The 22,368-nt window shown below is 38.7% G+C and overlaps 1 protein-coding gene across 4 annotated transcripts in view; it reads right to left on the reverse strand.

The window, feature by feature from the left end:
• CPED1 (cadherin like and PC-esterase domain containing 1) overlaps positions 1-22,368 on the reverse strand; it is a 153,434-nt gene that overhangs the window by 15,623 nt on the left and 115,443 nt on the right. For 3 of the 4 annotated variants that reach the window (XM_061467629.1, XM_061467626.1, XM_061467628.1), the window contains 2 exons: positions 14,037-14,154; positions 5,461-5,597 (listed from right to left, as the gene is read on the reverse strand). In XM_061467629.1, coding sequence (XP_061323613.1) covers positions 5,461-5,597; positions 14,037-14,154 — 255 coding nt within the window. Of the gene's footprint in view, positions 1-4,896; positions 5,028-5,460; positions 5,598-14,036; positions 14,155-22,368 lie in introns of those variants that run through there. The other variant, XM_061467630.1, reaches the window with a different exon arrangement.

Consider the following 22,368-nt stretch of genomic DNA (forward strand, 5'->3'; position numbering starts at 1 on the left):
GAGAGTTCTGAAGTCTGTTTTCAGTTGTCATAGGAGAGTATCACCAATCACATTCTGGAGTCTGGGATTTTGAGGGAATTCTCTGTCACAGGTCTAAAGAAGGTAGAAAGGTAGGTGTGCATTACTTGTAATCCAATGCACCCCAAGATGGTACATCACCAGCAAGTCTGCACACTCAGATCATCCATTCCTTAAGATCTTGACTACATCCAGCAGTCTGCTTCTTTCTATTTGTTGAAAAATGCTGTAAGACAGACATGCAATTCTTGGAAAAATAAACAAATCCTTCTTTTTCTTCCCCCTAAAATAATGAGGTGGAAAAGAGGACATTTGTAGGTAATCCCCCCTGCTTTTCAAACTGCCCTTCTGTAGAACTGACCAAGCACATTTTGTTGTTTAGGACATAAGAAAGCATCTATCAAAGCATCTATCAAAGTCCGTCTTTTACAAGTCAGCTTCATTTTCAGCAAATGCTTGGAAGACTCAAAGGCTAAAATAAGTGGTGATTAGCCCCAGGAAGAAAACTTAGATCCTTCAACTAACCCAAGAGCTTCAATAAATTAGAATAATTATTCAGTGTAATTGAATGTGTGGTAGCTATGGCCACATTTATTTCTATATGGTTGCATAAACTTCTGTAGCTGTGTGTGCCACGTGGTATTTAATATGATTTGAACAAAGGGCTCTAGAGAAGATTCTGCATTTAGCTGTGTGACAATAATGAGCAAAATAATGACTCAGGTGTGTTGAATATGTCATATCTCATTCTCTTTACCGTCTGGCACAAAGCTTAGTCATGTACTGTTCAGGTTGATGGGGCATTTGTCTGCAGGATGACTAAAGCATCAGACATACATCAAGTTATAATTTTACCAAAGAACAACACTTGCACGCAGACATACGTTTTCAGTGTTGCAAATGTTTTGTGTGAAAAATTCCATTATAGCTTAAAGGCTTTAAAAGATTGTGTAAGCATAGTGGAATTCACTTCTTAACCAGACCTATCATTATAAATTAACCACACTTAGGAAATTTAAACACCTGTAAGTCCAAAACACTACTTAACCCTAAAATATTATTAAGAAATTATAAGTTAAAATTCCTGTTTTAACAGCTGAATTTTAAGTACTTCAGCAAATATTGCCTTTTCATATTTCCTGTTCTTAATTACACATGACTCAATGGTACTTTATTATAAGACTAAACTCTGAGTAGTATTTCTCAGTGATAAGCAAAATATATATTCTCCCTGCTATTGAAGCCAGCTTTCTGTACGCTGCTAATTAGATAAATAATTACCTGCTAGAACCCCTTTTTCTTGACCCAATTTTTAAAGTTCTTATATAAAAAAATTATTATATCTTAATAGAATTACATAAATATTACAGCAAAAACTCATTAACCACAATTACAGAGGATTTTGCTGAGACAATATAATACAGATATTTTTATTATGATTGCCAATTTCTTTAATTCAATTAGGACATACACATGGAGTTCCCTAAGAACAACACAGCATGCATCTCATTACCCTTAGTTAAAAATGGAAAAGACCAGATACCAGCAGTAGAAAATGAAAATCTACTTAGCCAGAATCACCTTAGCCTCAATACTTGAAAATTTTCCTGTTTGCTGTGTCTAAAATGCAAACATATGACTGACTAGTCTTGACAACACATCATAAAGCAAAGTAGGGCCGCATAAACTGTTTTCATGGATGTATATCCTTTGTCATGTCTCCACCAATCTGGGTGTTATTATTTCACTACAGGTGGTCTTATGTTTTTATGAAATAGTGTCCTGGTTTCAGCTGGGACAGAATTAATTTACTTCCTAGCAGCTGGCATAGTGCTGAGTTCTTTATCTCAATTTTAAAAAGGAATTTTATTATTTTTCTGATTCTCTCCCACATCCCACTGGGGTGGAATGAGTGAATGGCTGCATAGTGTTTGGCTGCCTGATGGTTAAACCACAACACACAGAAACAACTTAGCTCAAACGCAGTTTTATATGCATATAAACTAAAATAGCAGTTAATGATGATGTGAAATCAATTGGAAGTCATAGCCAGGGAAAATGAATTTCTGTTATAAAGAGGATGATAATTTTGGAAATGAAATCTGAAAAACATATAAATTTTAATATTAGACTTGAAAGCAGCCTGGAGACAGCATTTTTGAGGGCTTATTTATGATGCAGATAGGAAAGAAGTGCTCTGTTGGGTGTCCTTGGGTGGCATGGTCTAGTGTGAGGTGTCCCTGCCCATGGCAGTGGGGTTGGAACTAGATAATCTTAAGGTCCTTTCCAACCCTAACTATTCTATGATTCTATGATTCTATGACCATAAGCATATTTAAGAAACTTTGACAAATGCATAGAAGAAATTAATGAGCAACAGACATATTTGAATGCTACATTTTACTGTCGTAACATGAGAAAAACAGAAAGACTGAACTTAAAGATACAGTTGATCCTACATGTACTGCATTTCTTTGAAAGCAGAAAGACAAGCAGGCTCAAGCAAGCTGGGTTTTTTTTTCTTTTTGTCTCTTTTTTTCTTTCCTTTTCTTTTTTAATAAAAATCTAATAAGGGAGCACAAGAAAGCTGCCTGCTGTTATCATAGTCGGAATTTGACAGTGACATACAGATTAACACCTGCTATTTAAAATAAAATAATCACAGATACTTATGTTGCTTATAATATCTTACCATGATGTTTTTAACTGTAAGAGCAAAATCCTGAAGCTAAATTATTTTTTTTTTCCAGGACAAAACCACAGAGACTTCAGCCTAGTGAATCTCAAATATCACTACTTGCTTTACCTGTGATTCCTGGTGAAATCTTGCAGGACCCTGACTTTTTTTATGAAGGTACTCACTAGTAAAATTCAGTCCTCATAGAAGGCTGTTAGTGTTCTGATGGAAAGTATGATGTCATTTGACTCAAAGATACTACAGACATATATGTTTCTGCTTTTCTGAGGAAGGATTGGCAATTATGTGGAGGTTTTACTGTCTTCATTCAGAATAGACTTTGAGCAAGAATTCAGATGTAGATCATATAGATGACTCCTTTGTAAAGAATTTTGAACTCCAGAGACCAGTTACACAAGTTGAATATTCAAAATATGGTGCCATACTAAAAAAACCCAGAATACAGAAGCTCACAGGTTAGTTGAGCCCATTTTGGGAAGTGGGCACATGGGAGAGTTCTGTTGCTCTCAGCTAACTTTAGCAAATGACAATATAAATAAAGCGGCATTCATTCTAGATCATCTCAGTTTTCTTCACTTCAGTTGAGAATTTGTGAGTGGGTTTTTTTTTGCAATTTGTTGACATTGAAACTTTCTGCTTGTTTTATTATGGAAACTGTGATGTTGTTAGTTTGAGAAATCAGTGATCTCCGTATGGCTTAAAGACAAGGTATACAATGGTTAAAAACTAATATCACAAATTAAGAAATATAAATATTTCTAGATGGTTAACAAAATCTCTTGTGTAATCAAAATTTATTTGTTCACAAGAATTATATCTTGATGTCCACTCAACGCTCCCTTATCAAAGACCAGTTTGCTTAAACATATATCATACATTCAATACAACTGACAGGCAAAAGTCTTTCAGTGAGCACCTGAAAATACTTTCTCTACTACATAGCTTAGGCTGTGTAAAGTAATTCTAAAGTTTGCCTTAATCACAGGCAGAATCACGACCTTATCACCCAAGCAGAGGACCATTTTTACTCATCTGACTTAGGCATAAACAAATTCTCTCTTAGTTCTTAAGCTCTACTGACACGAGGTTGTTGCTCCAGGCTCTACATTTATTTGGTGACAGAAGCAAAAATCCCATTGAAAACTGCCACACAAAGTTAAAACCACTGCAAAACGATAACTGAAATTACACCAGAGGGAAAGATATAGGGAAAATATACCAAAAGAGAAACATGCTTTAGAGCGATGACTTTAAAAGAATAATTGAGTTAAATGGACATCTGTGCAAAGGTAACCGGAGAAATTCATCAGATTTCTACAGAGCAGTGAAGTTTAGAAAGTTTAGGAAGGTTAGAAAGTTCTAGGAAAAAATTTAACTCTATCCCAGCCAAAACCAGAACATCAGAAAATGATGGAAGATTTTGCAAAAGATGAAGAAAGGAAAACAAGTGCAATAAGTTTTAAGGAGATTTTTCTGTTAATATAGGTCACATAGGATCTGGATCTCATCTGACACTAGACTAGATCAGTGACCTTAGAAATTGGAATCTGAATCAAGGAATTAAGTTTACAAACATGCATTTAATATACTTAGTTTCAATGGACCCTTAAAAACACTGTTCTGGTTTTCACGCTGGTGAGCGTGAGTGGTCAGACTCAGGAAGTGGGAATGTCAGCAAAATCCTCCCTGCAACACACTGCCAATCTGCTTCTACAGTGGTGTATTGCTCTTCTGCTATCCTTCAATTTCCTGACCAAAGGGTGTTTGCCTATTGAAGCAGCCTGACATCTAGGAAAATTAAAACCAAAACAAAGCTATCAAATTCTTCTATATTTGTTGCTGTGGTCAATCCATAAGTGGTTGTTTTGTACACAAGGAGCAGATCAAGCGTCTCCTCTGTCATATAAACCTATGTTTTTTTTTAGAAAAATATGTTAGGAGAAGCCCACAGCTCTATGGTAATGGAGAAAACCACAGTCAGAAATAAAACCAAGTGGCAATGCAGGACTTTGTGCAAGAAAAGAATTTACCAGAAAAGAAGGAGGATATGTTAATTGAAGACTTATTTTTGCATTTGTCTATATGGACATGCTCTCAGATTTTATAAAAATGCCACTTTTAGATACCATTTTCTTACCTAGACAATACGTTATAAAAATCTTTATAATAATTAATTACTTACTTTGTGGATACTTGTATCCTCAGTAAGGTACCTGAGCCTCAGATCAGAGTTCTGTTTCAACAGTTTTACAGTCATAGCATGCTTATTAAGGAGACCTTGTATTTCCAAGCAATCACCTTAGAAGCTTCACTACAAGAAAAGAATGTGCAAGAAGACTTGGTAAGATTAGTGTGCACAAGCAATGCCATGCATTAGGTATGCAGCAGAAGAAACCCAACTTGCACGTCAAGTGTGACACAAACTGTGACAACAGTGCAAAGCCATCTTCCATTTACAGTCCTTACATACTCACTACAGGTCTAACCGGTAACCGTGTACACCTTAGGTCTTGAAGCTCCACTGGTGTGACCTAAGGTCCTATGCGAAATGGCGGCAGAAAACTGTGTCTGCATAAGAGTCTTAACTATAGATAATGGTTGTTTTTTGATCCTGTGGATTTTCCATCAGTACCTTTTTCCATTTATAATAAAAAGGGATTTTCTTACACATCAATCATAAAAGTGGTTTTAAAGCTTCTGGACACTAAATAATACCAAATTAAAATGTAAAATCTGTCACATACCCTTCTGCCCTCCACGCAGCGCTGGAGCTCACGCTTCGCTAGCACACCATATTGGCAACCATGGGGCTGCCACGTTATTTCTCTCCAGTCACAGGTCCTGTTGTCAGAGCAGCTGAGGCAAGGGACAATCCACTGCCCTGGAAAACAGAAACAGGATGTCAACACCTCCTCTGCATTTTTGTGAATGGCTTTATTATACAGCAAGCAAGATATTTTTGAGTATGTTGTCATGGGAGTTTTCCCTAAATTAAATGCCCCCGACCCTTTGAAGAGACTTTCCTTCCTCTGTGTTATGCCCTGTTCATTTAGCTAGTGTGGGAGGTTTCCCTTTCCCTGAAAGAGCTGCGAAGGCTCAAATTTGACAGTTACTCGTGGGTTCATTTCTCAGTTCATGTTGCCTTTCTCGTAGCAGCTTGTCCTTTCTCCACAGAAGGGGTACGAGACAGGGAAAGGGGTTGAGGACACTGAAGGCAAAAAGAAAATATCCATATTCAGAAGGCCCTAAAGACAAGATTCATTCTCATCTACAATTAAACATCTAAAAGTTGGGTTGTTGGTTGAAGCTAGACTTTGATAGCCCCTTGAGAGAAAAATGAAAAAAGAGAGACAATGACTTTCCCTCAAAAATACTGATTTCTTTGATTTGTGAGAATTCAGAGGACTGTCCCAGACTACACATATACATTTCAGAAGGTGAAAGTAAGGTCAGGTGAATAACCTATGTGATTTATTAGAGCCTGATTTTCCTATTTTCAAAAATCACTTTTCAGATTAGGAGCATGTCGTGGTTTAAACCCAGTCAGGCAACTTGTTCACTCACTCCCCTCCTTCTTGCCCTCCCCCTACTCCCAGAGGGACGGAGAGGAGAATCTAAAAGAATGCAACTCCCAAGGGTTGAGATAAGAACAGTTTAGTAACTAAGGTATAACACAAATCACTACTGCTACCACCAATAATAATAATGAAAAAGGAAATAACAAGGGAAGAGAATACAACACCTCACCACCAGCTGACTCATAACTCGCCCCCCCCAGCCCAACCAAGCTCTGACCGATACCTCCTCCAACCCTGCAGACTCCCAGCCCTTCCGGCTAACTCCCAGTTACATCCTGGGCATGACGTGCTGTGGTATGGAATACCTCTTTGGTCAGTTTGGGTCAGGTGTCCTGTCTCTGCTTCCTCCTGGCTTCCCCTCCTCCCTGGCAGAGCATGAGGCTCACAAAGTCCTTGGCCAAACCAAAACATTGCTATCAGCTCTGTTCCCGAGCCAAAAGTCAAAACACAGCACTGCACCAGCTACCAAGGAGGAGAGAAATGACTGCTACTGCTGAACCCAGGACAGAGCATAAAGTGGAATTACCAGAAATCAGTGGGGTTTAGGCATCTCTTGCCTAAGGTTGAGTGGTTTTGTTATGTTAGTTTGCTAAAGCTATTAATTTACAAAATCCTACTGGAAGTCTGAGGGATTTAACTTCTGAAGGAAGACAGAAAACTTTTGAGTTGCCTTTTATTTTCAAATCAACACAAGGAACACGTTTTTCTAGCACATACAAGTGCACCTTCCTAACAATATCTCCAGGCGCCTATGTAGCTCTGTCAGCAAAACCTGCTTTCACTCTGATTAAAGGCATTACACAAGGAAGACTGCAGAGGCCCTGAGGTCCCTGTGTCAATGCTATTAGGTCTCTCTAGCACAGCCAGGTTTCTCACTGCAGCTCATCAAACAGCTCTAAAAGCAAACGTTTGCAGAGTAGTCCTGGCCTTAGAGTTTGTGACCATCACTGCTACCAGACAGCAGCTCCACAGGCGAATGGGTAAGCTTTGCTGTGTGTGATACATTGCTGCTACACAAGAAGCCACAGCAAAAAACCTAGGCTGTAAGCGCCTATCAACACTTATCAAGTCTGGGACAGAGTGGGAAGCAGATTGAAGCAACCCTGCGGATCCCAGTGGCCTTGGGGGAGACAGCGGCTAATTTGGGAGCAAGGGAACTTCCAGGGAGGCAGCCTGCGTTTGTGGCAAGCACAAGCCCCATGTGAGTATGTTTTGGTAGGTGGTAGAGTGAGTTGTCTCAGCAGATAAAGAAGTCCATCTAAATAAAAACATCAAGAACTGGCACATCTAAGGGCAAAATATATCCCACAATGCTATGGGAAAATAACCCATATATATATATTCCATATATATATTTCAGATATTTGTGCACAAGTCCATGGGACCTGATGAAATCCATCCACGGGTCCAGAAGGAGCTGGCAAATGAAGTTGCTAAGCCACTGTCCAGCATATCTGAAAAATCATGGCAGTCAGGTGAAGTTCACAACAACTGGAAAAAGGGAAATAAAACCCCCCTTTTTCAAGAGGGGGAAAATGGATGACTTAGGGAATTACAGACCAGTCAGTCTCACCACTCTGCCTGGCAAAATCTTGGAGCAGATTCTCCTGGAAGGCATGCTAAGGCACATGAAAAACAAGGTCCTTGGTGACAGCCAGCATGGCTTCACTAAGGGGAAATCCTGCCTGACCAGCTTCGTGGCCTTCTATGATGGGGCTACAGAACTGATGGACAGGTGTAGAGCAGTTGATGTCATCTACCTGGACTTGTGCAAAGCGTTCAACACTGTCCCACACGACATCCTTGTCTCTAAATTGGAGAGGCATCAATTTGATGGATGGACCACTCGGTGGATAAAGAACTGGCTGGATAGATGCACACAAAGAGTTGTGGTCAATGGCTCAATGTCTGGCTGGAGACCAGTAACGAGTGGTGTCCCTCAGGGATCGGTGTTGGGACTGATCTTGTTTAACATCTTTGCTGGTGACATGGACAGTAGGATTGAGTGTGCCCTCAGCAAGTCTGCCGATGACACCAAGCTGTGTGGTTTGGTTGATACGCTGGAGGGAAGGAATGCCATCCAGAGGGACCTTGACACGCTTGTGAGGTGGCCTGATGCCAACCTCATGAAGTTTAACCATGCCAAGTGCAAGGTCCTGCATCTGGGTCGGAGAAATCCCAGGCACAGCTACAGGTTGGGCAGAGAAGAGATTCAGAGCAGCCCTACAGAAAAGGACTTGGGGGTGTTGGTTGATGAAAAAATGAACATGAGCTGGCTTCAGTGTGCACTTGCAGCCCAGAAAGCCAACCGTATCCTGGGCTGCATCAAAAGGAGCATGACCAGCAGGTCAAAGGAGGTGATCCTGCCCCTCTACTCTGCTCTTGTGAGACCTCCCTTGGAGTATTGTGTGCAGTTCTGGTGTCCTCAACATAAAAAGGACATGGAACTGTTGGAACAAGTCCAGAGGAGGGCCACGAGGATGATCAGGGGCCTGGAGCACCTCCTGTATGAAGACAGGCTGAGAAAGTTGGGGCTGCTCAGCCTGGAGAAGAGAAGGCTGCGTGGAGACCTCATAGCAGCCTTCTAATATCTGAAGGGGGCCTAAAAGGGTGCTGGGGATGGACTCTTCAGTAGAGACTGTAGTGATAGGACAAGGGGTAATGGGTTCAAACTTAAACAGGGGAAGTTTAGATTGGATATAAGGAAGAAATTCTTTACTGTAAGGGTGGTGAGGCACTGGAATGGGTTGCCCAGGGAAGTTGTGAATGCTCCATCCCTGGCGGTGTTCAAGACCAGGTTGAACAGAGCCTTGGGTGAGATGGTTTAGTGTGAGGTGTCCCTGCTCATGGAAGGGGGGTTGGAACTACATGATCTTAGGTCCTTTCCAACCCTAACTATTCTATGCTTCTATATGGGAGTATAACCAGCCTTATCTGCTGTGTAGCTTTTGTTCTATGCAGAACATGCTCACCCCACTCTCAGCTACACATGCAGACAACATGGAGCAAATAACGGCAGACTGAACCTAAACACTGACTTCACTACCCTGTGTGGCAGTGAACATAAACCAGCTCCCCTGGTTCTCACAGGTGTGCGTGCTTCCTGAAGGCTGCTGCCAGGCAAACAGCCCAGTTCAACATTGAAGAAGCGGAAGGAGGGACTCTCAGGACCATGACGGTAGGTAAGGGAGATGGAGCTGCCCAGAGCTCCTTGCCCAGAGGAGTGTCAAACTTGCACTGCCTGTGTTCTAATCACCTAGTTGTTTGTCCTTAAGGACAATGTTCCCCAATGTTCTTACCAGATGAGGACCACTTCAAACTTCAGAATTCATTAGGACAGGAAAATAACATCACTGTAACCTAGCAATTTTTTTGTGGGAGAAGAGGTTGTGGCCTCCTGGCCACCACTGGGATAAGGCACGCTTTGATCCTGTAAGATTTCTATCTCCACTTGTGGATCTTGCCCTTAGCTCCCTCTGCACCTCCTTTGCAACTCGTGACTAAAGGGTCATTCCCAGCTCCATAGCAGTCGTATGAAGAGACTGAAAAGTGCAAGGCCTCAGGACAAACAGTAATAGGTGTCATGCAAGTATCTTTTACTGTTTTGTGCCTTTTCAGTATCAGAGCATGGACAGAAGAGTTGGTTGGTTTAAGGTCTGGACTCAGACTACTGTAAAGTTCTTCATAAATGAGCTGAATGTTGTTTTCAGCAGTGTTTTATATTTAAAATTATATGAAAACTGGGCAGTTCTTTCCCTGACATTGTAATTTTTCTTTTAAGCCAAATACATAAAAGTTCTGGCAATGTCTACAACATCTGAGATCCCTCATTTTACTGAATTTTCTTAACATCCCATACATTTATGAGCTGATCTGGTTTTAGGTAATAGACTAGAAAAGTACAACTATATAAAATGAATATTGAGAAGCTGAAACATTTGAACAATAAAAGTTTCAACTTTGGCAACTGAAAGTGATAAGTACCTTTTGAAAAACAACTTTCAAATACTTTGGTTTATATTGAATAGCTCTCTAGGTACACTAAGAAAAAAATGTGCCAGTTTTTGGCATACACTAAAGGTTAGTGGGAAATGTAAAAAAAAAAATATAGAACAAGTATATATGGAGATAAACTCAAGTTTATAGGAAGCACTGACATTTACTGCTAACAGAATAGTTGCAGGTTTTATATTTATATAATTTTTTTTAATTGTGTGTAAATTTATGCATTTTTTATCCAATCATTATGAACATTTCCTATAGTAACTTCACAACACTTAGTTAATGTATTCTTAACCTTTAAAAATAAGATTGTGTTGAAAGATGAAATGAATCTCATATATAAAAGAAGAAGAAATATTGCAAACAATATCAGTTTGGAAATTAAGCTTATTTTCTATTGAAATTATAACCTGCTTCTCCCCCATTTATATCAGGCAGCAGCATGCAAAGTGGCTTTCAGAACCACTTCAATCAATTTTGTGGTGCTCTGGTAATTGGCCCTACCAGGCCAGGGAAAGTTTACTTACTATTCAGTGAAAGAGAGCAGGAGAGAGCTGCTGTTAGTTTATTCGCAAATTAAACACAGATAAAAGCAAAATTTTATGGAAACCTGTAAATGTGAGTTTTCCACAGGAAGAGTGAAAGTAAACTGGATTTTTGGCTCATCAGAGCAATTTATCATCTCATGTATAAATCTTCTCCTCAACATATGAGATTAAATATTGCCAGTACTTCCAAAAAACGCTCTCTTAAAAAGGCATGAAAAGAAATATACTCTTAAAATAATTTATTGGACTGTTTACCTTGTATTAAAATATATTAGTCCAAAGTTAAAAGTTTTAACCAATAAAGATAGTTTTGTTTCTCCTTTCAGCCTCTTTTTTTTTTATTCAACCTTTCCCACTGACATAGCCACTAATACACATCTTATGCTTTCAAGAGCAAAATCAAAGTTTTCCAATAGTGCTAAACAATTATTCATATAAAAGGAAAAATTATATTCTAAACTGACAACTCAGATTTTAAATACTCAACCAAAACTAATGCTAAAGATAGTTTCATGATTTATGACTAGTTTAATTTTATATTTGATGTCTATTTGGCACACTAAGACTTTGAAAAATGTTTTCTCCATGAATGTGCTGTAGATTTCTTTTTCTTTAGCTTTTAGCTGCCCTCATGAAAAACAAAACTGAAATCACATTTAAAGGACACAATTTTGTTGCTACAGAGTAAATGGCCTTAGGCCTACAGTCGTATGTTCAAATTGAAATTTACTCCTTGTAACTAAAGGAGACACTCGCTTGAATATCAGTTTATGTCTCTGCTGGACCCCAACCCAGATAGCTGTTGAACACAAAGAGAGAGCTCACGCAGAATTATGTTAAACTGGATATGCAGTAAGTGTGGAAAGTGGGATACAACTAAAACACGCATGTCACAGCAGCAAAATGAATCTGTGATCTCTTACCATATTTTGTAATTACCTGCAAAACAGATTTCCAGAGTGCAGCAGCATGATTCACCTGCAGGGGTTTAGTACAGCTTGGGGTTCTTGTGGTATCTACCAATTATCTCTCTCTGAGGAGCCAAACACACAGTTGATGCTTGCTGACTTACATATTATTGATAATACAGCAATACTGAACAGAGAGCTAATGTTCCTGTGATAACCTGATTCAAGTTCCATTGAATCAAAGGGAATTTTCTGAAGGAAAAAGGTTTTTAATAGCTACAAGAATCATAATTTCATTCCATCATCTGAACAAGATGGAGAGAACTTTCCCATGTGGAATAGTCAAAAAGAGATAGAGATATGGTGTAAATTAAGTGCATATTTGACAAGATACTGAGCTTCCTGAAAAGAATAGTGCCATGGTGACTAAGACAGGAGGAAGCCAGTTCCCTGAACTACTGTCTATGTGCTGCATCAAAGGACTAGAAATGAGGCTTGAAATCCTGGTTGTACTGAACTGCAAAGCAGACTGCTGTCTTACCATTAATCTTACCATTAATGTCAGAGGAAGCAGAGTTTCATCTCTATCTCTGCTGCTGTGCCTCAGCTTCTGTGGGCACAAATACAAGTTTTTGCCAGCACAGCTACATTTTGCAGTGGTAGTAGCTCAGCACCCCTATACAACTAACCTGTTCCCTGGCATAAGATCAGTATATGACACTGCCTTACTTCTGCAGAAGTTTTGAGCTTTCTTCTGAGAGGAAATGACATTGCTTGGCTTCTCTGAACATTTATTTAAGTAAAAGAGATGTTGCTGCTTTAGCTGAGAATTTACAATTGCTCCCACATGTGTTAGGAAAATGCTCACTGCCAGGATTGGGATCTCACTTGGCTGTTACAAATTTGGAATGATTTTCCACAAAAACCCCATGCTTTCCAGTTCCAGTTGGAAGTTGTGAAGTACATTAAAACTATACAGCCACTTGTTGCCAGATACTGCAAACCCCAGTTCTAGGCTCATTAGATACCTCTTGGCAATCTTTGCTTTATAAGCACAAATTATTCTTCCCTGTTTAATATACTTGCCCTTTGAGACTACTTCTCCTGAAGTTTGTTTCCATTTTAATTGTCCATATTATTCACAATAAGGCTGCAAAAGAATATTTTATATTCAGCTTTACTTAGCTAGACGCATTATTCAAAAGAAACATGTTATGTATCAGGAGAAATAGTTTATCTGCCCAAGAAGGACTCCGTTGTGGATTTGGTTTGGGTTTTCTAGTCAGAAACTTTATGTCCTGATATAGTAGCATAAGATGGGTTGTGCTTCTTATTATTCACAATTTGCTTCGTGATTATAATACACAACAATTTCTCCTTTGTGCATTCTGTTCATATAACACAAAATTAATATATGCATCTGTTTCACATGAAGTGATGCATTCAGGCAGTTCCCATATCCCTTTTACTTTGTATTGCTTATTCTGTGAGATTGTGCAAATTTATTGCTGTGAGGAGCTGTTCCTATCTACGGCAAGATAAAAAATAGAGTTTAGCAGACCATTCAGGAGTGTGGGGCTGTTTTTCATTTGTCTAACAAAGAATTAAATACAATTTATTATTGTCTAATCCAGCAACAATTTAAGCTATAAAACTGCATACCTGAGTAGTCCTGTGGAATACTCAGATTTGTTAAAGTACACTTGCATAAACGTTCATGCAGCTGTGACCTAAACATGACAATCTATTGTAAGCTGGGGTCTCACTAAACCAATGAGATATCTTGATTGGATTGGGTACTATATAATGTTTGTTTTGTCCATCTTGTTTTTAAGGTATCAATATGTGCAAAACCACATATTTTACCTTTTGACTATTTTTGAGTTTCCTGTATAGAAGCGGAAATATAAAATTCAAATGGATCACAATGTTGTATTCTTTTTGTAAAGCTAATTTTTATTTTTAGTAGATAATCCCTTCCATTTAGAATAAAGCATCTTTATTTTAAATGATTTTGTTGGACATCATAGTGCATTTTAAAGGCTACATGATAATAACACAAGCAGTGGTAGGTAACTGATTAGTTATCTACCTAATTGTGAACTAAAAATTGTCACAAACTAATTAACTTGATTTTTAAAATCTGTACCTGTTACAAGTAATTAGCTAAATTTACGGTATGTAGGTTAGTGCATGTCCACAGAAAAGAGGAAACATTGCTTCTAGTTTTACTTTGATGAGGTGCAAGAATTAATTTTCAGAAGAAACAGGATTAACTGCAAACCTTTTGTGTCTCCAGCTTCACATGTCTTAAACATTGTCTGTGAAATTGCTGAGAGGTATTCACGAGACAGAGGCTGCAAGCCACAGGACTCCTCTGGACGAATTCGAGAACCACAGTCCTGAATTAAAAGGAAATATGTGAAAATGACAGTACTACACCCAGCCATATGACTTTGAAATCCTCTTCAAGTACATTTAAAGAGAAAAGAAGTTATATTTATAATATATATATTTCATTAATCCTTTGATTTTACAGATATATTTTCAATATGAAATTTTGAATCTTTTTTCCATTCAGACAATGGTTTTGTAATAAATTATCACAATCTACAGTAAATGTATAAGATACTACATTTGCTAAAGGTACAAGAAAATCTATTAAGTCAAACATATATAATATTCATCTAATGTCATGTTGTCTATAGTTAGTGCACAAGCTTTACCTATTTGACCTCAGTAATTTTGTACACATATTTGCAGTCATATGGAATACATTTCTGTGATAAAATGTTCCACATGAGTGTCAGGAGATAGAGATGCATAAAGGAAAAGAGAAAGAAAAAAAAATGTCAAGGGTAAAATATGTGAGCTAGTAAAATGTTTTGTAAATGGAAGTTGTGGCCCTTTCTGGCCAAATGGAATATTAGTCATAGTAATGTTCAATAATTCAAAAGTTCCCTTTAAAAGAACTGCACATGCTTAGAACTACTAATTATTTACAAACTAACTACACAAACGGAAACACTCTTTGACTGGAGTGTTTTCATTTCGAGTAGAAGCATTCTTGAAACCTAGAAGAAGATGTCATTTCTCCAAAAAGAAAAAAAAAAAGTATTTCTTTGGTACTTACTTTCTTCACCAAATTGTGCTGATTTCTATTATTATTTTCTAAAAATATATTAATTTGGCAACCGCCATGTGATATCATTCACTGTTTCCATGAAATTATGCTACATCTAGGATGCTAAAACTAAATTGGACCAATGAGTAACTAACAATAATGTTGGAATATTATCAAGGTGAAACTTAGTTTAGTAGGCTATGTACCACTTACACAGATGGAGATACGAATCCACCCTGAAATTCAGTAAATAGGGATAAGTCTTGAATATGCAATCAAGCCCAAAGTGAAATAGTTGTCTCACAATTATTCTGATCTCATTAAATTCCATGGTGGGAGAAAAAAATAAAAATAAAAATCTTCCCACTGACTTTGAAGGGTGAAGGTCACTTTTATGCATAAAAAGTCAGATACGTGTTAGATATGTGTGGGTTCCTTGGTACAGTTGTCCCATTCTCTGCTTAATGCTCTATAACTAGGGAATATTTGACTATTATGACAAAATGAACAGCACAGTATCTTTTCGTGTTAAACTGTGATGCTGTCTTGGAGCCTCTGGGTCTGAACACACTGTACAGCTATTTGACAGTATTACTCCAACTAACCTTAACATTAGAAAGTAAAACAATTTGCACAGGACTTCACAAGAAAGCCTGAAATTCCCAAATGTGCTGCCACCACTCTCAACATAGTGCCATAAAATAACTAAACAGGGATTTTCTTGTTCATACCTCTGCTCAGGGTATGTGTTTAAACAAACAAAAATTGATTTTAATTGATTCCCTGAATGATATTACTAACAACAGTTTAATGTGTCTAGTTTATTACTAATCAAAATCAATATGCAGGTCAAACTACATCACCAACTCCCTTTGACTCCATTGTGTTTTTGCAGTATGCAAACCATGAATTTTAAAGGACACTGCATGTGTTTAATGTGCAATTCACATCTAAAACTATATGGCCATGAGAGATTGTGAATCACTGAACAAGCTTCATTTGCTTCATCTTTCCTTTTGTAGGAGACCAATACTTTATCATCATTATTGACATATTTAATATAATGCACAAAATGAATCTATGGCAGCTACAGATTTACTGCAGCACCACCAATGCACGGCACATTAAGGGCTTTTCTAGCTGCCTGAAGATCTTTTTAGAGTTTTCTTCAGGTGCTGCAGTGATATTGGTTTTGCCTTGCCCAAAGATGAAACATCTTGTGATCTTAAGTATGTTTACAAAGGATCACTCATGGCAAAGATGAGAGCCAGACATGTAAACTTAAATGATAGCTCTTGCTCTCTGTCTCTTCTTCCTGTGAACCTTCACTTTTAGAAGACAGACATAAAAAGCCCCTTGAGATGTCTGGACTAGAATCAAAAGAAAAATTCCCCTGCATTATGCACTTCAGGGCACAGTTAGAACTGACATTTCTAAGACTGGTTTGGCATTTTACTAGTAAACTTTCTTTTATCTTTGCGGAAGATTTTCTGGACGCCAGCAAATAAAAGAGGAATAAAACTTTGCTCTGTACATCTAGAGAGCTTTCAGTCAGCATTAGCTGACAGTTAGAGTGAACATTTCCATCTGCTGTGTGGAAAAAAAATTGTTTCTGTTCAGACCACACTATAGTGAACTTAATTCTTCATAAAATTTTAGGCTTTAAGAGATCGCACAGATGTCTGAGCCTGCTGCTTTACAGGTCTCTCAAATTATTAATTTGGAGGTATTAATGCATATGTTATTTAATTTATTTATAGTTTAGGAACCCAGTTTAGTGAGAATTTTGTTTGTTTAGCTCAGCTTTCCATAACCGCACTTATTTCCTGTCAGTTATGTACTTATGCATATGCATACATATAAAAAACATAGATTCATTAAGTGTATATAAATATTTCAGAAAAATGCCTGGTTTAAGATCATATAGATATGTGTGATAGAGTAAGAGACATAACCAATGTGTTTATAAAGAAGATCCACACTCATGCAGCTATTATCATGGCTTGAATGTCATACAGATAATACCATTGTAGTCGCAGTTATGCGTTAGATTAAGAGATCTAACTTAACTATTAATGGATTTTTAACTGTTGTTGTACCTTTTTACCACCTCCACCCTCTGAAATTGCAGTAACTGCCAACAGATCAACCCCATAAGCTTCTAGCAAACTGGAAGCAGTTAAAAGGAGGGAAGATAAGAAGTCCATGACTTTCCTGGGAGAAGTCACATAGAATAGGGACAAATTGTCCGTCTGCATTTGTTTGAATGGTTGGTGCTGCAACAATGACAGTGCGCGACATAACAAAAATAAAGACTTTTATCATCTACGGCTGCTGCTACCCGTCAGCTCAAAAAGACACTTTAAAATAGGAAGGTAGGGTTTTCAGAATTTTTACAGAACTCAAGTCTGTTACTCAAAGCTGATGCCAAAACTATTACCTTCAGTGGATGTAGATTTATGTTAATGAAATGAATGTTGTGGAAACTCCTACCCAGGAGGCCTGTATCAAAGATCTGTACTCAGCTTTCTCAGTAAAAGTCTGTTTGTTTTGGGTTTTTTTTTGTATTAAATTCCCCAGCAATCAATGGGAATGGTGGCTCAACAGTTCAAAAACCAGGTAATTTCTCCTTTGCTATTCATGTCTGAAATAGCACCCAGCCCAAATCACTGAAGGCTACCCCTACCAGACTAACAAAGGATCGACATATCAGAATTTTTTAAACTAAGCAGCAGGGGAAACATAACTAAACTCACAGAAATTCATTTTAGCATTACACACAACCAACATATAGCCAAAATCCTGCATAGTTTTAACATCCAGAGCCCCAGGTGTCTGGGAACTAGTAGATGAGGTAAACCTCACTCACTAGTTCTCAACAAAGAAGGCAGGAGACCTCATCCATTGAGCTGTGCCCCTGCTGTCCTTCAACCAGTGTTGCGCATCAGACCAGCAGGTCACTCAGTCACCTTCCTTAAGGCACTACAACCCTGCCTCATCTTATGCTGCTGCCAGGACTGCCTTACTTCTTTTGACTGTTCACATTTTAGACATGACAGAACAAATTTTCCTGTGACAGAGGTAATTTTGAAAGCTTTCCTGTTGGCCTTTGTAGGCTTAACTTTATTTGATCTGGTTCTATTTAAGCTGACCCAAGTTTCTCATTAAATCCTTTCATGTCTCTTTAAGTCCATCTTTTTCTAGTATTTTAAATATTACCAAAACTGGATGAAAAGTGATTAAAAATGATGCTATGGAAGGAATTCTAATAAAATTAGTCAAAGAGTGAGCTCATGAAATAGTGAAATTGTATCTTATTGCTAGGGAATAAATTATGAGCAGATGGATTAGTTCCACCCTATCAACTTTATTAATATGGCAGTAATAAATGAAGGAACAGTTGGCATATTGAATTCTATTCAACCATCTCCCTCTGTCCAGCTGCAGTGATAGATGAACCTCCAAAGATTCAGGGGTTCAGGCTGGTTCAGTTCAGCACCCAAATTAACTAGACTGAGCTGAAACTTGTGGGTTTACAAAATAGGTCTAGAAAGCTCTAACAAGGAGCAATGCAGTCTCCCAAGAAATTTTAGTTCACTCCTGCATTTGGCTAGGAAACAATGACTATTATTATTCATTGAGCACTAAGACATAGACAAAGACATTGCCTTACATCAAAAGACACACAAATCCATTAAACAGAGAATATAGGATTAATGGGTTGAAATGGTGGAGTAATGTGTCCGTGTGTTGCATCTATGTTTTAAAGGAAAGAAATTGCCACCACTGTGTTTTGTAAGGAACTTAATGTGTTCCATCTGCAAAATGGGATAATATTTCCCCAATGACCCCAAAGGCACTGTCACAAAAAAAACACATTAAAAGACTATGAAATGCTCAGTTCCACACAGATCTGGTAGGGGCCATAAAAACACTTTAGAAAAGGAGTCTCAGCACTCACAGTGTTGGAAGACACAGTGCACAGACATCAGTAGGAGACTGGGAATGATATGAAAAGCTAAGATACTGGCCATATTGTCAAGGCATGGGGAAGACATCAGAGAACAGTTTGAAATGTGTACAAAGTACAGCCATCAGTCTAAATTGCTTTCAAGTTCTTGCTGGTACTATTCATGTTGTTGCTATAATTCTTTTGTTTTAAGAATACAAGCATACAGTGAATTGCAGGATTTTTCTCTCTCAGTCACAAACTTCTATCTAGAAAATTTGTCACATTTTAACCACTGATGGAGGAACGTCATATCTACACAATATCTTTATTGCCTGCTAAGGAGCTTTTGAAAATCCCAGGAGGTGCCTCTCTACAAAGACAATACCTCAAAGCACATACAGATTATACAGACAAATAAATTTCATCTTGATACTAGAGGAGATGCAAAGTGGTTTCCCCTGCACTGAGAATGCTAACCTCACAGAGAGCTAAGAAACTGTTTTGAGAAATAAGCACTACTTATAAACTATTACAAGTTTCATACCACTATTTATGTGTGCGGAGAATATAAAAGGCTCTTTTCAATCTATGAAGGATTCGGATTCAATCGTGTTTCACACCATGTTTAATAATACAATGTCCCTTGGACTCCCTCTGTACTTGCCTTCCTGTTCCTAAATAGTCAATAGTTCAAAATTCTGCATTTGTGAACCATAGACAAAAATATTCATGAGGACTAAAAAGCCTGACTCACTGTAGCAGAGACTTGTGAATTACGATTCTAAACAGCTCAGAGATGTGGCAGAATTACTTGAAGCAAAGTAGTTGAATGTGAAATCCAGCTTCATTAGTGTCCTGGGTTATCAATAATAAAATATTGTAAAGATAAGTTTTGGACAATATTTCAAACTGTACCTAGAGATAATTTTAGTTTTGTTTATTTTTTTGCTTCTTTCTTCTTCTCCCCACCCCCCCCCTCCCCCCATATTTGAAGCTAACATCTACATGGGTTTTTCAACCACTTTCTTAGCAAACATGCTTTACAATTAATAATTTTTTTCCCAAGCAAGAACAATGATGATTTCAAGCTTGTGTGCTTTATAAAATAAAAACACAATGCAAGAAAAAAAGGAATTAAAAGAATTTAGTGTTTCTTCCTCCCTCGAAGATAAAACAGCAAAAAGGAACAGCAGATAAAGAAAAGCATTTTGCTATTTTAGGTACTGGTGGGTTTTTGGTTTAAAAAAGTAAGGTGATAATGTTGACCTGGACACTTTAAGAGCTGCATCAGTTTTGGATTTCCACTTAGTCCTTCTCCTTCCCCCCATCTTTTCCCAGTGCAAGCTCTGAATGTGAATTGACCTGAATTCTGTCAAGTTCACTATCTGAAAACAAGGAATAGCATGAGAAAACCAAGTACTTTGACAGTGCAAGAAGTAAATATTTTATGTGATAACCAAAGGAATTATTAGGTATTTACGGTTCCATCTCCATAAAATGCTGATGTGGCCCTGACTTTTCCCTGGTAATAGGGTATATAAACGTACTACATTAGCTGGGAAATCCCACAGCCTTGTGGCTATTTTTAAGGAGTACTCTCTTCTACCGCCCCATGCTCAGGGTATATGGCATTCACAGTTCACACGTCAGACAGATCTATGCTCTACCTATGTGCAAGAGATGACTGAGCTCTAGCCTTGTTTCTTTTATTTTTGATTAAAACCTTTATATTACAGTCATGATGAACATAGCAGAACTTCTCAGCCTCCTACTATCACTAAAGTCAAAAAGTATTAAAAAGTAAGAGCAAAAGAATGAATTGGAAAGCATTACGGTTCATTCATTAATTCTGAAATTGAAATACTCTGACTATGAATGCAATGCATTGAAAATACCTGTTAGCCAAGGACGCAGTCCAGTCAGGTATACATCTGCTGAAGGTACTGTTAAAGCTGCTTTTCACAATAAAAGCTTCTTGGAGAGACATCAATTTGATGGATGGACCACTCAGTAAATAAAGAACTGGCGGGATGGCCGCATGCAAAGAGCTGTGGTCAATGGCTCAATGTCCAGCTGGAGACCAGTAACGAGTGGTGTCCCTCAGGGATCGGTGTTGGGACCGGTCTTGTTCAACATCTTTGTCAGTGACATGGACAGTGGGATTGAGTGTGCTCTCAGCAAGTTTGCTGACGACACCAAGCTGTGTGTTTCGGTTGATAAGCTGGAGGGAAGGAATGCCATCCAGAGGGACCTTGGCACGCTTGTGAGGTGGGCTGATGCCAACCTCATGAAGTTTAACCATGCCAAGTGCAAGGTCCTACACCTGGGTCGGAGCAATCCCAGGCACAGCTACAGGTTGGACAGAGAAGAGATTCAGAGCAGCCCTGCGGAGAAGGACTTGTGGGTGTTGGTCAATGAGAAAATGAACATGAGCCAGCTTCAGTGTGCACTTGCAGCACAGGAGCATGACGAGCAGGTCGAAAGAGGTGATCCTGCCCCTCTACTCTGCTCTTCTGAGACCTCCCTTGGAGTATTGTGTGCAGTTCTGGTGTCCTCAACATAAAAAGGACATGGAACTGTTGGAACAAGTCCAGAGGAGGGCCACGAGGATGATCAGGGGCCTGGAGCACCTCCTGTATGAAGACAGGCTGAGAAAGTTGGGGCTGTTCAGCTTGGAGAAGAGAAGGCTGCTTGGAGACCTCATAGCAGCCTTCCAGTATCTGAAGGAGGCCTTAAGGATGCTGGGGATGGACTCTTCATTAGAGACTGTAGTGACAGGACGAGGGGTAACAGGTTCAAATGTAAAAGGGGAAGTTTAGATTGGATATAAGGAACAAGTTCTTTACTGTAAGGGTAGTGAGGCACTGGAATGGGTTTCCCAGGGAAGTTGTGAATGCTCCACCCTTGGCGGTGTTCAAGGCCAGGCTGGACAGAGCCTTGGGTGACATGGTTTAGTGTGAGGTGCCCTGCCCATGGCAGGGGGGTTGGAACTAGATGATCTTAAGGTCCTTTCCAACCCAAACCATTCTATGATCCTATGATTCTAATAAGTAAGGCTTGTAGACTTGAACTCAGTGTTTGAGTACTGTGGCAAAAGTATTTCTTTCTCATTTTTAACACAAAATCCTGTAGACCTTGCCAGAACACCTATTAACTATACTTATGGTTTGGGGCATACTGAGATTAAGATTCCGAAGAGAGATTTAGGATGATTGGGTCCAGTTCACATCTCGACTTCTTAGTTTCTGTATTGGCTTGCAGATGACTTGGGAGCTCCATCAAACACTACTCACACCCGTACTATACCATCTCAAAACCCTTGCTACCATTCTCCTAAGGGCCTAAGTTTTGTCTAGTGAGCGTAGGCAAAATCACCCATAGGTCAGTAGAGCTATGTTAGTCAGCCCTTGTAACTTTCACAGTTGTTCAGAAATCCCTTTGCCAACAGTGCTTGATCTGATAGGTGTTCTCAGAACATCCTACTGGGAGTATGCAATACACAAAGGTATTTCCCTGGTAGAACATTTCCCTGTGATATAA

The sequence above is a fragment of the Pezoporus flaviventris genome, unplaced genomic scaffold, assembly GCF_033815535.1.
Source record: "Pezoporus flaviventris isolate CSIRO_AGI_PZ_B2104156 unplaced genomic scaffold, CSIRO_AGI_Pfla_v1 ptg000045l, whole genome shotgun sequence".
Lineage (NCBI taxonomy): Eukaryota > Metazoa > Chordata > Aves > Psittaciformes > Psittacidae > Pezoporus > Pezoporus flaviventris.